Genomic DNA, 16,479 nt, shown 5'->3' with positions numbered 1-16,479 from the left:
TTATCTCTCCACGTGATTTCATACTTATCGACTTTTGGTGTTGTAGCATGTAAAATTACTGGTCTTTTGAAAGTGTCAGCAACAATTTGTGGGCATCCGTAACAGTCAAACCAAAGACTTAAGTCATCAAGACAGGGAGCTCTTGTTGATTGCAATTTTTTTGAGGTATACGCTTCGTTCAGCCCATATGTGTTGTAAAGAGTGTTAGCATACTTTGTAAAGGTAGCTAACATCATTTTTTTCACTTGGATCCAAGCGATTTCATTGTCAAAAACAGCGAGGCTTACAGCACGGTATCCACAATTACCATCCGGATGGGGGTTGACGAACCCAAGTACATCATTGACATATGCATTATCTAGCAATCCAAACAGACCACTGTAATCTGCTTCACGAGTTATGACAGTGGAAGGCTCGTATCTAGAAAAACAAATAGGTGTTATTGTTGTAAAATAATTAAAAATATAACATAGACCAATACTTTGACTTGATCTGCTTGATCACGGCTGTTGATGGCTTGCGAAGACTTAAGGTCGTTTTGGTTTTTTTTTGCTTTTCTACTTTTATTGTTTCCTGCTTCATTTTTTTGGCATTTTTTTGCTCTATCGAGATTTTTTCATCTTCATGTTCCACACCAAGCTTGTTTCTTTTTGTCCCTTTAGGTCGGCCCTTCTGTATTTCGACAATTTTGGGTGCGAGAGTGTTTTCTAAACGATCGTTTGAATACTTACTGATCAAAGCATCCATGTCCTTTATGAGATCAACGGATTCTTGTTGGCTCCCCAAAACCTTGCACAAAGACATTAAATTTTCCAGTCTTATTTGGATGTCTGTTGTATTGATGTCCAATACGTCTGCAGAACCTTTAGCCAATTCGGCAGAAACTTCGGCTACGGTAGCAACTATGAAGTACATTATTATAAGTTTAGTTTTAAGAAGGATAATAAAATTTGCAAAACATTGAATTTTTACCGTTGCACTCAAAATACGAGATTCTCCATCTTTGGTGAATCACGTTTAATGGAATTTTTCCATCAATGAACGAGACAGCAAGGATGTGTCTGCATGGAAGCCTAAAATTTCTTCTAAGCTTACAGAGGCAGCTCCCACCAGATAAGACATGGCTTACGTGGTCAGGGTTTTCCTCAGAAGCTTTCATTTCCATCAACTCATTCTTGATGTTTTCGAAAGCAAAGCTGGAAAGATTCAATTTTATCAAGGAAAGTTTATCCATGATATCATGTTCTAAAAAAACTGGTCGTTGAGAGACCGATTCTTTAATTGACTGTAAGTTGCGGTAGTCTTCCTAAAAAACAGATTTTTTTAGAATTGTAAACAAAATATAAACTGTGGTTTAGCTACTACGTACTCTTTTTTTAATCCACAGATCAATTTTTTCTGTAACAACAGCCATGCTACCAGACGAAGTGTTGTTACTTCTTTTGATGTTGGCATGGGTAGACTCAACTCTATTAGATGTTCTATTGCCCATATGCATCAAGTTGTTGACGTAATATCCAACCCAATATTGTTTTTTGATCATCATGCTACATTTTTGCGTTAATAATCCAGGTATAGCCTTCGGTCTAGATAGAAAAATTGCAATCAACATAAATACTTACTGATGGAGGTATTTGATCATCGTTTGGGCACCACCCTTTACACACATGCCCTTGGTTGACACAAAGGCCTCGTACGCATCTTTAGCAAGCAAAAATTCACGCTTTGTTGCGCATGTTAATGCCATTTGCTTTATGATAGCCATAAAGGACTTGACCTCCATTTCCATCAAGTTTCCTGCGTTATAACAATAAGTTAATTTAAAAGGATTTCTTATCGTCTTTTAACTGTTAACATACTGTCCTGTCTTTTTTCTTTCGACAAATTTTTTTTAAATCTCAAAATGAAATTTCTTTGGATATGAATCCAGCACAAGATTTGGTTACTCTCAGGGAAAACAGACTTAATTGCTCCCAACAAGGCTTCGTCGTTATCGGTTACAAAGCATTTTGGTAAGTTACCGGCGCTTTCACCGACGGGCCAAACAATCTCACGAAAGCAGTTCATAGACCAACGATAGCGGTCACCTGTCTCGCGATCCATCCAGCATCCCGCAATAGGCACTGTTACCAATTGCTTGGGTTTCTCTTTTGATCGCAAAGTACCTGCAACAACAAAATTCAACAAGACCATTTTGTGTGAATTGGTCTTGTAGGTGGCATCAATAACAATACACTCGGAAATCTTTCGAGCCTCATCAATGCCATGTTGATGTATGAAAAATACACAACAAATCCTTTCGTCGGCATTTGTCATGTAGCGGACTTGATGACCACTGGATTCAAGATTTTTGATGAAATTCCACATGTTGGTGTGATTATCTCGACAAAATTGCTGTTGAATATTTGTCAAATCCGTTACAACGAGGTTATTCACACCTCTTGTTTCAAGCATCTAGTCACCAAGAAAAATTATTATTATAAGCCAAAATACAAAGAGGCATAGATATGTTAAAGAATATACACAAAATAATTTTATTTATTATGACTACAACTTCACTAACTATTGATTTCTCAAACGCCTTCTATATATCAATTTTCAACCTTACCTTCAATGTTTCACTGGGCGTTGTTCCTGCACGCATAAGACTGATTGCAAGCTCCTGGTCTTCTGCATTGAGCTTGCGATTGTTGTGATAAGCTCTTCTATCCTCACTCAAGGGATGATTATGCTCAAAACAGCTGGTTCGGATTGTCCATGGCTGTCCGACAGCTCTTGCATCCTTACGAACATATACAAATGCCGAGCACCCTGTTCTTCCAGTTGTTCGGTTGGGACGCTGCGCAACACTCTCTAATACCTCACCAGTTCCAATATCCTCTTCATCTAGTTTTGCAATTAATTTATCGAATTATTTTATACGACCTTATCGCAGATTTTAATTTATATTACCTTCACCCTTCTTTGCGGCACGATATTTGCCAAAATGTTTGCAAATCATCTTAATGTATGTTTTGTCGCTTTTACAAGTCTCAAAGGGGATGTTGTTTGCTTTACTGAAAGACTGTATTTCCAGTCTTGCAGTGTCCTTGTCGACAAAGGTTTTTCCCACGGGAAACTCGGCTTCGAAAGCAGCCTTCAATTCGATGACTCGTTCATTGATGGAAACAGTCTCGGCAAAAGAAGAGACATGTCGTGTGGCTTCGACACTAACGTCTTCCTCCTCAGGCTCACTAAGACATTCCCAGTCGTAGTCATCAGTCGTGGTTTCCTCGGCAATAGCTTGCTCAGCGTTTTGTCTGTCAAAGGTCTCCTCGAAACTGTCTTTGGGTTCGTCGGCAGGGTTGATTACAGATAAAAGACTGTTAATTAACAATTGGCTTTCGCTCAAAGATTGTTGTGAATCGTTTGAATTCATTTCAAAAATAAAAGTTTAAAAGAAAAAGAATGAAGGAAAAAAAAGTGTGGTGCGCGAGAAAAAGTATGGTGCGCGAAAAAGTGTGGTGCGCGAAAAAGTGTGGTGCGCGAGAAAGTGTGGTGCGCCAGCCAAAAAGTATGGTGCGCCAGCGAAAAAAAGTATGGTGCGCCAGCGAAAAAAAGTATGGTGCGCCAGCGAAAAAAAGTATGGTCCGCCAGCGCTAGAAAAAAAATTCTATGTGCAAAAATTATTTTTGGTCCGACCCGGAATTTATTATTTGACCGGCACAGAAAAGTATGGTGCGCGAAATTTTTTTTTCAAGCAAAAAGTATGGTGCGCGTATAATTAGCCTAAATAAAAAACAACGTGCATAAATAAAACAAATTCATGCATCTTCATCTGAATGTAAAAAATCAGCTTCGTCTTCTTCTTGATCGGATGTCGTCAAAACATTGGCTTGTTCGACTTGCCTTAACGATTCCAAAAGAGTGTTACGGTGAGCTATAGTTAGTTTTTTAAGATCACGTAAAGCAGCAGTGGTCATCCTCGTAGGTTGTAATTTAGGAGCTGATGGATGAGCGGGTACTACATTATTGGGGAGAGGTGTAGGATTTTAAAGAGATATTTCAACATCATCTCTTCTACGTATTGTCGTTGCACTGATAAACCCCGCATATTCCAAATTACCAGCTTCAAAAGATTCTTCGATGTCACATTGGTGAATACACACATTGCGCAAAACACAACAGGCCAGAATTGTTTTTGCTATTCGCTTGATTTCAAGCATGTAGAGATGTTTCCATAAAAATCTCCATCTAGGTGTCAAGGCTCCATATACATGCTCAATTTTAATTCTTGAGCTATAAAGAACAGCATTAAAATCCTTGTATTCTTGTAAAGAATTGTCGTTGGTTGAAAAGGGTGTGGCCAAGTTTGGGAGAAGAGGGTAAGCTGAATCTACAAAGTGGTTTTACAATTGAGACATTTATCAGTGAAAACGTATTATATATGACTAACGTATACACACCTCCCAAAATGAAAGTATTTTTAGGACACCATCGAGCACCGTCTGTCAGCATTTTAGGGTATAGAACACTGCTTGTAAAAACCCTGGCATTATGGTTTCGTCCTTTATATGTATTGGTTAAAGCTGTAGGCAAAAACAAATACACTGAACGTCTATTCAAGACATACACTTACCGGAATGCCCTGTTTTTGCATACATAAATCTGCACCTTGCATCACATACAGCAGTTAAATTCATCGATGCGTTGTTCTTACGATCCACATGGGCATTTCCATTTACTGATGGCTTCTGGATGGTGACAAGCTTACCGTCAATACATCCGAGAATTCCATTTAATCTCATGTTATTGGGTCCACCCAGTTCATAAAACTCTTCAGAATTTTCCAGAGCTCTTGCAGAATTACCGATTGGCCAAGAAATTACTTCGTTGCTCATATCTACCATGGCATTAATAAAACTTTCTGTGAAATTTCTATATGATCCTGCTGAAACACCGAAACTAACCTCTGCGATGCGGCATCCAAAATGTGTATTCGAAAATATCCACAAAACACAAGCAACCTGAATTTCTACACTATATCCTCATTGTACAATTGATCCGGCATAATGACAGGAGTTGCTTAAACGAGCGACCAACCATTGAAAAGTTTTTTTGTTGATTCGGTAATGTGCTCTACAACTTTTACGACTTTTAGGATCATCGTTTAAATTGGTATGTTTTACAGTCCAATATTGCTCGTAAGTGTCCATCCGGGCAGATCTTACAACTCGAGGGGCCGTTCCCCGCTCATAAAGATGGGGCTACAGTTGTAAATATAATAAAATATGTCGTAGTTGATCAACGTTGACATCATCAAGTTAGATGTTCTTGCCCAAAGACAGCACAAGTCATACATTAATGGCGCACCTGTGGTACTATTTTCCTCACAAAATCATATATCATCGATAACTTCATTTTCGTGGATAATCATGTCTTCAATCCAGATATCATCTTCCATATCTAAGTCGTCTTCGATTTCGTTCCTTTCCTCATCAATCAAATCCAAATCCAGGTCTTCGTTCACATCTATATCTTGAAATAAAACCATCCAAAGTTGCTCTTGCAAATTATCAAAACTGTTATAGTTGTCGATGTCCATGTTATAATGATATTTTAACATATTATTAGTTTTAAAAAAAATAGGGCCAAAAAAATAGCCTTTTATGTATTTTTGTGACCCAAACTTTAAAAATGAACATAAGTTCTCGAAAATAATCAAAATAAATTAATAACTGAATGGAAAAAATTCCTAAAACTATTCTGATAATTTTTATATATCAATAACATGTATCCTCGATGATATATCAAAACAAATGGCAAAAAAAAGCAAATCCAAAGGCTCTATGATTTTTTAAAAATTGACCCAAACTCTAAAAATGAACAAAATTTCTCAAAAAATAATCAAAAAAAATTAATAAATGAATGGAAAAAATTCTTAAAACTATTTTGATAATTTTTATGTATTAATAACATCTATCCTCAATGATATATAAAAAAACGGCGAGAAAAAAAGCAAATTCAGAGGCTCTATGATTTTTTAAAGATTGAACCAACTGTTTAGTGGGTAAACAAAACCCCGTTGAGAAACACACTGTAAGCGGACCCACTGTCAAGTGAATGTAAAAAAAAATCCCTTTCGATACACACTGTAAGTGGACCCACTGTCAAGTGAATAAAAAAAAATACCCTTTGGATACACACTGTAAGTGGACCCACTGTCAAGTGAATTAAAAAAAAATCCCTTTGGATACACACTGTAAGTGGACCCTCTGTCAAGTGAATTAAAAAAAAAATCGCTTTGGATACACACTGTAAGTGGACCCACTGTCAAGTGAATTGAAAAAAAATCCCTTGGATACACACTGTAAGTGGACCCACTGTCAAGTGAATTAAAAAAAAAATTCGCTTTGGATACACACTGTAACTAAGTGGACCCACTGTCAAGTGAATTAAAAAAAAACCCGCTTGGATAGACACTGTAAGTGGACCAACTGTCAAGTGAATTAAAAAAACATTCCCCTTGGATACACACTGTAAGTGGACCCACTGTCAAGTGAATAAAAAAAAACCCCCTTTTGAATACACACTGTTTAATAGAAAAAAATTGGCCTGAGACGAGTATGTTTAAGTGAATAAAGAAAACTGGGGATGTCGCATGAGGCTGGAAGTTTTATCAAAAAGCATACGTATTTTATGATCAAATAAAAAAAAAAGGTGTTGTGGCGTCATATTTAGAACTAATAATATTTCATTTTAAATTTTTGCGTGGCAAACGTAAAGTAGCCGGTTTTAATATCAGAGAATCACGTTTTATTTACTTTTTGATGGTTCCTTGTCTGAATCCTTTTTCGGTCTTCCTCTTGCCTTTTTTATGATATCTGGTGGCTGATCAGCGATCCCTTTTTTAGATGGTTCTCCGTTTTTTAGATGGTTCTCCCTTTTTTTTGGTCTACCAGGTTTTCGTTTTTCTTGTTGCTGCGTGTCAGTGTCAGACTCATTGGATGATCTTGAAGGCGAGTCCAGTTTAGGTTTTTTACCCTATTAAATTATATAAATGAGATTTACTTAATTCAGATATGATTAATTCCTTTATCCTACTATTGTATGCAGGTGATTTCCACTATCAATAGGAACATTCATTCTTTTTTTGCTTCTTGGACCTAAGGTAAAAATAATTTGTAAGTCGTAATATTCTTGTTTTATAGAAAATTAGGTATTACGGTTATCAATACTGGTAGCTGTGTCAGATGATGCGTGTGTACTTGCAGAGTTGTCTGGAATATCAGATGTGCTTGAAGACATGGAAGCATTACGTTTTCTAAAAAAAGGGTGAAAAGGCGCTTGCAAATTATCTTTTCTCGCTGATGTTGTTGGCGCAATGTTTGCCGAAGAAAGGGTCAAAAGATGGTTGATATTTAAACGAAAAGGTTCTACATTTTGTCGATCAGGCATTTTTCCTTTCGAATAGTATTGGTTGGTGGCGTTATTTGTGTATCCAAAGTGTTTGAACTATCCTCATTGATATCGGTTTCTGGCTTGATAATTCTTCTTTTTCGAATTGAAGGTTGAATTTTGTCTTTGGTTCTGTATTCTACAAATCGAAATTAAAATTGAATGCAGTTAAGTATTGTTACACGGCACTTTTTGTCGTTTTTGACCTAAGATTTTCTAATTTTTTTGACTGCTTTTTGGTCCTTTTCTTATAAAAGGACCATAAAATTATTTAATAAAATCATTAGTTTGTTCTTTACCTTAATCGGAATAAGTCTTAATACTTTAAGTCTTTGTGATTTTGTATTTATTATAATTGCTTGTAATTTCCTTCTGTAAAATCAGCATTGTAGCTATTCCATTACGTATTTAACTATACTCCTTCGAATACCACTCTTATCTGATTTCGTCGTATAAATTACCCTATTATATAAATATATTTTATCTTTTTCAGGTGACAACTATATAGTCTGGTGCTCACTTTTTAAGAACTTTTATCTTAAACCTCTATTTTTATTTTCTTCTATTACTTTTACTGAAACTTGCCAGTAACAGTATTTATTATAACTCGTCCTAATTATCATCATGTTTAAAGATTGTTTTTTGATATATTTACCTTGTTCTACAGCTGTGGTGGTATTGCTTTTAAGGTTGGAACTTGTACCACATTCTGTGGCTTTTTCGTTTTCCACTTGCGAAGTTGAATCTGAAATATTTTTTTCCTTCTCTGCAACCCTTTCTTCATTTCTTCCATTTGCGGAATCACCTTTTTGTTGCATTGCGTCTGGTCTTTTTAGAAGCTCTTGCTCTACCTCATCCACATATTCCTGCATACGATCTATTTCTTCATCAACGACCTCACCGTCGCTATCGAGCAATACCGGCATCGCGTCTTTTTTAGATGACTCCATTTCGAAGTCATCATCGCTGCTGGAATTAGAGAATCTTCTTCCGGAACGAAAGTACTCTCGCGCAGCTTGATCCCCTTCAAGCTCTTCATCGCTTGAATCATCCTCATCCACGTCGTTGTGTACATTTGAAGTAGTAGTGGAATTGTTTTCTTGCGGATTTTGAATTTCTTCATCGTCTGGACGTACGGTGGGTTGATCACGATCATGCATATTATTATTTAAGGATTCTAGATATTTAGAGTTTGGATTAGGTTAGAATAATGCAAAATATTACAAGGATTTCATATACCCAAATCATCATTCACACCAAAGGTTGATTCGAAAAAATCGGGGCCGATTTCAAAATCTTGAGTGGCAGACAAGTTTACATGGAAATATCCCTCTTTCACACCCTCAGAGAGCTGCGTTGGACCGACTTCAGGATGCACCATATATTTTAATTTGTTGGATATAAGTGGTACACATGGGATTACGGACATTGAGAGGGGCTTCATGTGGAATTTTTCTTCGACTACCCTTCCTAAGAATGCATTCAACGCTGTTTTTTGTTCCATCACCCCAGTTGCTATCATCATAATTGGTCTTTTTTGTTTTTCATATTGTCAATCTTCCATGTTAAATCATAATCTTGGAAAGCTTTTAGCAAAATGTCTTTATCGGAAATAAGTTTTACACTATAACGTCTATTAAGAAATATGAAGAGTTTTAAGGTATTTGATTTTATATCAACGTTGTCATACATGGTCACTTACGCTGAAAATGATTCATATAATAAAAAATATACTTTATTACTATCGTTATCTACTTCTAAAGTATGAGGGAAAACCATTCCCACAAATGTGGAAACAATCGATTGCATGTTTAATTCGAAGTAGCTGTTAAGCCAATGAAAGTTGGTGGCAGCTAATCAATTTATGCGCTTTTAATTTCCATCACACAATGACTATTTTGATAAACTATTACAAATAATAAACCACAGAGTACAACTTTTCCGCCTGTTCAACATTGTACATAACAACTCATGATAAGCTTGTCAACGTGATAGCACAACATCAGAAAATAAGTTTTTGTTATCTGTCCCACATACTCAATTTTTTATATAGTCATAATTTTAAGTTTTAATCAAACAGATTACTCATCTGGATTGAGATCTTTTTAAAGCATAGACAACGCATATAGTAAATGGAATAAGAGCAATCGAAATTCTTTTTTAAATTTGCATATAGGAGATTAACCAATGTCTTTTCTTATCTGTAAAAATGTTTTAGAGCATTGTGACACAGATGCTATATTTTGTACACTATGGTTCTTTGTAAAACATGTGCAAGTTTTTTGTTTTTTAAAAGTATTTTTATAAATATTTCAGGCCTGTGCTTAATAGAGATCTGTTTTCATTGTATTTCAAATTATATCAATTGGGTCGTTACAATTGTTGCAATTATTGATTAATTTATATACACTAAAGACTGGCCATCATATGTTACGTAAAATACTTTTTAAAAGGGTTGTGGCACGGTACAACATTTTATAGATTAGCTTTGATAGCAACCCATGATACGATTTTTTTGTGTCTTATGTATACAGTATCATTCTTGAAGCTGCCAAGGTTGTCAAAGTTGTCAAGATTTTGTTTTGGTTTGACTTGTACTTAATTTTTTTTTATACCTGACTTAGCACCAATTATTCATCCTTTTATCAAATGTTATACGACCTGAATACTGTTTTTAATCCACCCTGTAGTATGTAGTGCAAGTGTACAGACTTTAACGTGTGGCAATGAAATCAATAAATCAATATTTGTCATCAATAGTTTGTAGCAATGGGAAAATCATGCAAACCATTTTGTTGTGGTACAAAACAGATAAAAGCATTATTGGCCAATGAATGCTGTAGTACCATCATAATTCAGAATTACGACCATCATTGTCACATAAAACTTCTAAAAATGTAAGCATTATTGTTTGATAGTCATCTATGATATAGAAAAGCTTGTATACATCGTGCTGCGTGTGCACATGTATAACATTACGGTTCCCGTTGACGATAGCGATTCTTAATTTAGAATTCTTAATCATCGTGTGAATTGCGATTTTCGACAACTAATTATCAAACACATATGTTACTTCAAAATTGAAGACGTATAAATATCCTACTTTCGCAATATTTAGGCATTATTATCTTTTTAAAAAATAATATTATAAAATGTTCGTTGGAGAATTAACCGATGCCTATGTTACCGCCGCCCCTCAGTTCAGAGTAACTGCTCGGAACGTTACTTTAGAGTCTAAATGCGCTGACTCAGGAGTCAAAGTTAAACTCTTTGTTTCTCACCCTGCTTTGATGTTTTATTTTATTCGCTATTGTGATGTAAACAGCAAGCATTACTTTACTGGTAAGTTAAGAATTAAATGTTCTATGATGATGTACTTAAATGCTTTGTTTCATTTTTAGGATCGCTCAATATTTCAGCTTTCACGTTTGATGATTCAAACAGGGCCTTCAGCAATGTCCGCCTTAATATAAATAACGTAAAACCATTGCCGATGGTTGATGATGAAGGAAATATTCTTCCCATAAAAGCCAAGAAAATGAAAATTTCTGATTTTTCCGACAAGCCCGCAAAGCTCACGTATGCGGTATATCGTTATGTCTGGGAGAACATCAATGACCCTACAATTGTTGTTGGTAAGTCCGACAAGACAGCAGAGAGAAATGTGGAGGCGTTTGCTGTGTCATTCCATGACATGCATGAGCATTTGGGTACGTTTTTAAATTATAATATACGTGATCGTGTTTTAATATTTTATACTTTAGTCGAAAGGGGTATTATCCCTCAAAACTGCAACCCAGTTTCGATCAACGAGGCGATCAGTCGTCCAAGAACGAATGCTACTGGTAGGCCTGTTCCCCGTACCATGAGTACGGTTTACTCTTACAACACCAATGTGAGAAAAACCATTTGGGACGCTCCTTGCTTGAGCTTAGAGAACCTTATGAATGAAAAGTTACCTTTCTCGCCAAACATTTTCATCAAAACAAGTACCGCAGCCATGGAAACCTAATCCCGGATTTTCCTTTTTTTTTTTTTTTTTTTTGTATTTTAATAAACCACATGTCTTATCTTTTTTTTAAAAAAAAAAACGTTGCACCAGCATTACATAAAATTTATTTGGGTGATAGAAAGGATATGGTGTACAAACACTTTTTTAAAGTATAATATTGATTGAAAAAAAAAACCACAAAAACATTTTTATCATTTATCATGTTTTTCTCATTTAGAGTTGGAAATAGAAGCCTCTCCACTTTTTCAAATGTCCAAAAGAAACAAATTACTGAATTTCAAAAGTTCATCAATCAGAAACCCGATGGATTTTGTTGTGCGTGTATGAAAGTTTTGTATCCTGAAGATCGCAAGTACCGTCATATCAGAAACCCTGAACATTTGCCCTGTGTCTCATGGAAGCTGGAACCCATGGTCAGTCCAACCGACAGTTCCAAATATATGGTTTGTGCGGTCCACTTGAAGACAGAAGAAGAGAGTTTCCCAAGACCAGTGTATCCAGGTTTGTTGTAGTCTATTTAATATTAGTAACATATTTTAATTTATTCAATTACATAGGAGATACACTCAATGAGACCGTTAATCTGAATTACCGTGAAAAGTCTGCTCTCTCGCCTTTGAAATTAATGTCGCAAATTACCAGAAGGGCTACACTGTATAATGGACGTATCGGACATTATGAACTGAAGGGTGCTATGTTCAACACACACAATTACGAATTTGCTGAGCTGGCATATGGTGGAACACTCAGTTTATTTACCAACGTGGTGATCCCGCTATGATTAACAAAATAAAAGTTACAGCTGCGTATGAGGCCCTGAAAAAAGTCAACCCCTTGATCGCTCGATACCAGTTGCCTAAGTTAACGTATGCTTTGGTCAATTATCATATATCCGAAAACAAGCAATATGTTGGGGCCGCCGAAGGATGGAAGAACAATGCATTATTCGCTAAAGATGACACCAATCCACAAGCAACTGATGTGGAATTTAAAGATTTAATTATCGGTGAAGATAATGTAGGTAAAAGCGTCAAATATTCTCATCCGAGTTTAATTGCTTTGCTGTTTCCCCATTTATTTCCAACTTGCACGGGTCACTATTCCATGGTTCCTACTGTTGTATAGGGATCTTAATTACCTAGTGACTTAATAAACTCTTCTATTCGACTTCTTCTTGACTATAATAAACTACTTCTAACGCGTGAGCAGCTATTATACTTTCGGATACGATTAGGGTTAAAGGACTTAATTTTATTAGTGATTATGATTTTACGAATTTATAATGGGATCGGGTAGTACTGTGTATCACTCACATGCTTACACAGCAGCAACCACACATATGACTATAGGATCACAATAGCCGTCACAAACATTGCTCCCCATTGTGATCCTTGTATTTTCTATATCCGCCAGCACTACCCCATAACACTACAAAGGTTGTTGAGTTTGAAATGCGTGAAGGCATTTATTGTCTCCCAGCAATCGTGGGTGTTGCTACGGCTACTTTAAATGGTGAAAATGTTGCAAGTTTTACCAAATCAAGACTGATCATGAAGGACCGAAGATTTGCCACTGACCCTTCATTTCTTTTTTTCATGTTGGATACCATCGAAAAGAAAAATATTGCTTCAGCCAATCGATTTGTTGTATCTACCAAGGGACGTGGAAATTTAAAGCAACACGACATTGTCAATAGCTCGACCAAACTGCTGAACAAAAACATTGTATCCACAGTGCCTCCACAGATAAGGTCTTCTTATGCATACAAAAGAAAAAACTTTTTGGATTTACAATGCATATTTGAGAATCTTGGTGCTCCACAACTTTTTTTTACTATCACATGTGACGACAAGAGTAAAGATTTTCAAGGGTTGGGTAACGCTAATGCTCCATGGGAAGATCCTATTCTTTTTTCTCTTCATTTCAAAAGAAAATGGCTCAAGTTTTTTCAGCAGTATGTCTTGAAGAATTTTGCTAGTCAAATTGGTGGTATCAAGGAATATAGCTGGGTGATGGAAATCCAAGATCGAGGTAGTCCGCATATTCATTGCGTATTATGGACCGAAAAACCTGTAGAAGAGCTCATCAAATTAAATGTCGTACATACATGCTTCCCATCGGTACCTCCTTCAATGATCCTTTAATGCACGAATTAGTCAATCGATTACAAATTCATAAATGCAATACCAAGTAAGATTTTTATGAAACATTTAGCCTATACCATACTAAATTTCAATTAATAGTACTGTAAGCGTGGTGATCCCAAAAGAAAATGTCGTTTTGGTTTTCCCAAACCTTTTGTTCCCGAAACTGAGTATGATCAAGAAGGGCATTGTATGTATAAGAGAGACGTTGTTGATGGAATGGTAAACAACTACAACCCGTATCTGTTGGCAGTATTTCGAACAAGCATGGATATTCAATATAATGCAGGACCACAAGCCGTAAGGTACTTGGCTAAATATTTGGCAAAGGACGACTATGAAGCAAAAATTTTATTAAAGAATGTACAGCAAAAAGAGTCGGGTTTCTATAAAAAATCATCTTATGTGTCAGAAAACGAACACTACTCTACCAGAATTGTTGGATCGGTCGAAGCAACGTATGATGTTATGGGTTGGCATAAGCACAGCAATTCCAGAGGTGTTATTTTTATCAACACAAATCTGGTAACACAAGACACTCGAAGAATTAAAAATAATATCAAAGATTTACCTGCTGACTCTACCGATATATACATGACCACGCCAGTTGGTAAGTACAATTAATACATCCTGTACTGTGTTGCTTACTGATTATAATAACCCACTTTTAGAAATTTATGAAAAGAGATCAGGTGCAGAAGGCCTTACTCTTCCCGAATTTTTTTCCTACTACACCAGAATATCAGGCAACGAAAAAATTATTGAGGCAGCTACAGCAAATAGATTAGCAAATAATGTGGATATAAGCACTGGTTATTATGCAGGCCCTCTTCCCAAATATGTATCTTGTGGATCGGATGAATACACTATAAAACCCGGCAAACCTTTGTTTTGGAGAACATTTAATCAAAGTGAAATGAATGGTGAGAACTTTTACTACCAACAAATTATTCTCAAGAAAGCTATCTTTAATTCAACATTTGAAAAAGAAAAGTCGGGATTTGTTACTTGGAACGGTATTTTTAAATATTCAGCTTTAAAGTATACAAGTGCCTAACATTATTGATTTTAGATTATTATGAGCATCTAATAAATCTTAGCGAGGGTGGTATTCCTGTATATAGAGAAGTCAACATCCAAACTTTAAATGAAGTTGCTGATATCGAAAGGGAAATGACAGTCTGCAAGGACGAACTTAAGGTTTGATGTCAACTGCTCAGGAAGAACAGAAAAGTATTTATCGTCAACTAATAAGAGAGATGAAGACCAATTCAGCCTCATTGGTTCAGGTGCTGCAGGAACTGGCAAGTCATATATCCTCCGTATGCTAGAACGTTATTATAAATCAAAGGCTACAAGGTAAATAAACACATTTAAAAAAATAAAATAACATACTGACATATTTGCACAGGTTTTTAAACTTGCTCCTACCGGAGTGGCAGCTCATAACATTGGGGGTCAAACATTACATCGTTTTTTTGGAATGGCAAATCGCTCCCTAGTTCCAAATTATCAGACTCTGAATGAATGTGTAAAGTTGTATCCCAAACTTATTTTGTTAATCGATGAATACTCAATGATCAGCTCGAAACTACTGGAATCGATAAATGAAGCATTAATTAAATCAACGCAGAGATTGTCCATAATGGGAGGTGTCAAAACAATCTTTTTTGGTGATATTGCACAACTTTTACCCGTACAAAAAAATGAAGGTGCAATGTGGGATTGTCAAATATATAATTCAGTCAATAGATACAACCTGACAGAACCAATCCGACAGAAAGAAAGACGATTTATTGATATCTTGGATAAAGTTCGACTTTACAATTTTGATCAGTCTGTAATTGAATTCCTGAACGAAAGAACTGTGCATAAGTCCGAGTTACCCGATTCTTGCCTCCGACTGTATACCACCAGAAAAAGAGTGAGATTAGCCAACGAAAAAGATTACGAGAATTTCCCAGGTGACGGTTACGTTATTCAAGCTCACGACACCTATACTGGCACAAAAGGAACAGCAGCTCGTGCCTTAAAGGAAACAAGACTCTTGCAATCCTTGTATATCAAAGTCAATATGCCGATTATGTTAATTCAAAACCTAAATACTGCCGAAGGTTGGGTCAATGGAACTATTGCTCAGATTGAGTACGTTGAAGATGAAAACATTTGTCTCAGAAAATCGATCACAAATGTAAATGGGAATGTTGAAGACAGAATTTACTGGATTCAGCGTATCATTAGAAATGTACCAGGAACAAGCTACACAAGATCGCAATTTCCGATAGTGCCCGCTTTTGCATCGACAATTCACAAATCGCAGAGTGCCACTATTGATTGCGTTGGCATACATCTTGACAATATGCTAACCCATGGTCAAATGTATGTTGCCATGTCTCGAGTCCAAAAATCAGAGGATCTATTCTTTTTTGGTGCCGATTTACCTTTAGCTATTAAAAGAAAATATGGTTGCGAAGCAGATGCCATTGAAATTATTAGAAAAAAGACAAAAGCAATCGATGAAACTAACTGAACAATTATCAATAACTATTACCATCTCTTATATTAAATATCCCACAAGCAATAAATTATTACCATGTATACATATATCAACTTCATTCGCGAGAACTTTTAATTCTTGATAACAAGTTCAAACAGCTAGCAGTTAATTCATAGTACAGTCCACTAGAATCAGAAGTCATGAAGTTAAATGCTACTGCAATTTCTCGAGGACATAACGCAATATCTGTAATCAAGTCACTATACCAGAACCCAATTTCGCAATTTATTAAAAAAACTTTATTGGACAGTGTGGATTAGCTTATTGTAATTGTAAATAAAAGAGAACTTCATGTGCATTCATGCACTCTGGGGTCTTTTTAGTATTTT

The 16,479-nt window shown here is 36.0% G+C and overlaps 2 protein-coding genes across 2 annotated transcripts; one reads left to right on the top strand and one right to left on the bottom strand.

Annotated features, from left to right (window-relative positions):
- Nucleotides 1–8,202: 8,202 nt before the first annotated feature.
- Nucleotides 8,203–9,187, bottom strand: EV154DRAFT_489180 (uncharacterized protein). The gene has a single exon (XM_051599271.1). It carries the CDS (start codon nucleotides 8,960–8,962, stop codon nucleotides 8,669–8,671), a length of 294 nt encoding a protein of 97 aa, XP_051463575.1. The 5' UTR covers nucleotides 8,963–9,187; the 3' UTR covers nucleotides 8,203–8,668.
- Nucleotides 9,188–10,583: 1,396 nt separating this feature from the next.
- On the top strand, nucleotides 10,584–11,455 carry EV154DRAFT_489179 (uncharacterized protein). Its single transcript, XM_051599270.1, has 3 exons — nucleotides 10,584–10,779; nucleotides 10,839–11,147; nucleotides 11,202–11,455. Exons 1-3 carry the CDS (start codon nucleotides 10,590–10,592, stop codon nucleotides 11,447–11,449), a joined length of 747 nt encoding a protein of 248 aa, XP_051463574.1. The 5' UTR covers nucleotides 10,584–10,589; the 3' UTR covers nucleotides 11,450–11,455.
- The last annotated feature ends 5,024 nt before the right edge of the window (nucleotides 11,456–16,479 follow it).

The sequence above is a fragment of the Mucor mucedo genome, assembly GCF_025094135.1.
Source record: "Mucor mucedo strain NRRL 3635 chromosome Unknown EV154scaffold_1, whole genome shotgun sequence".
NCBI classification, from domain to species: Eukaryota; Fungi; Mucoromycota; class Mucoromycetes; order Mucorales; family Mucoraceae; genus Mucor; species Mucor mucedo.
This window is presented reverse-complemented; position numbering and strand designations above follow the sequence as displayed.

Bases quoted from the DNA above. Each gene is read 5' to 3' on its own strand.
- EV154DRAFT_489180 (XM_051599271.1), bottom strand. From the start codon at position 8,962: ATGATGATAGCAACTGGGGTGATGGAACAAAAAACAGCGTTGAATGCA.
- EV154DRAFT_489179 (XM_051599270.1), top strand. From the start codon at position 10,590: ATGTTCGTTGGAGAATTAACCGATGCCTATGTTACCGCCGCCCCTCAG. The intron at 10,780-10,838 runs GTAAGTTAAGAA...TTTCATTTTTAG, and splicing joins CAGCAAGCATTACTTTACTG to GATCGCTCAATATTTCAGCT. The intron at 11,148-11,201 runs GTACGTTTTTAA...TTTATACTTTAG, and splicing joins TGACATGCATGAGCATTTGG to TCGAAAGGGGTATTATCCCT.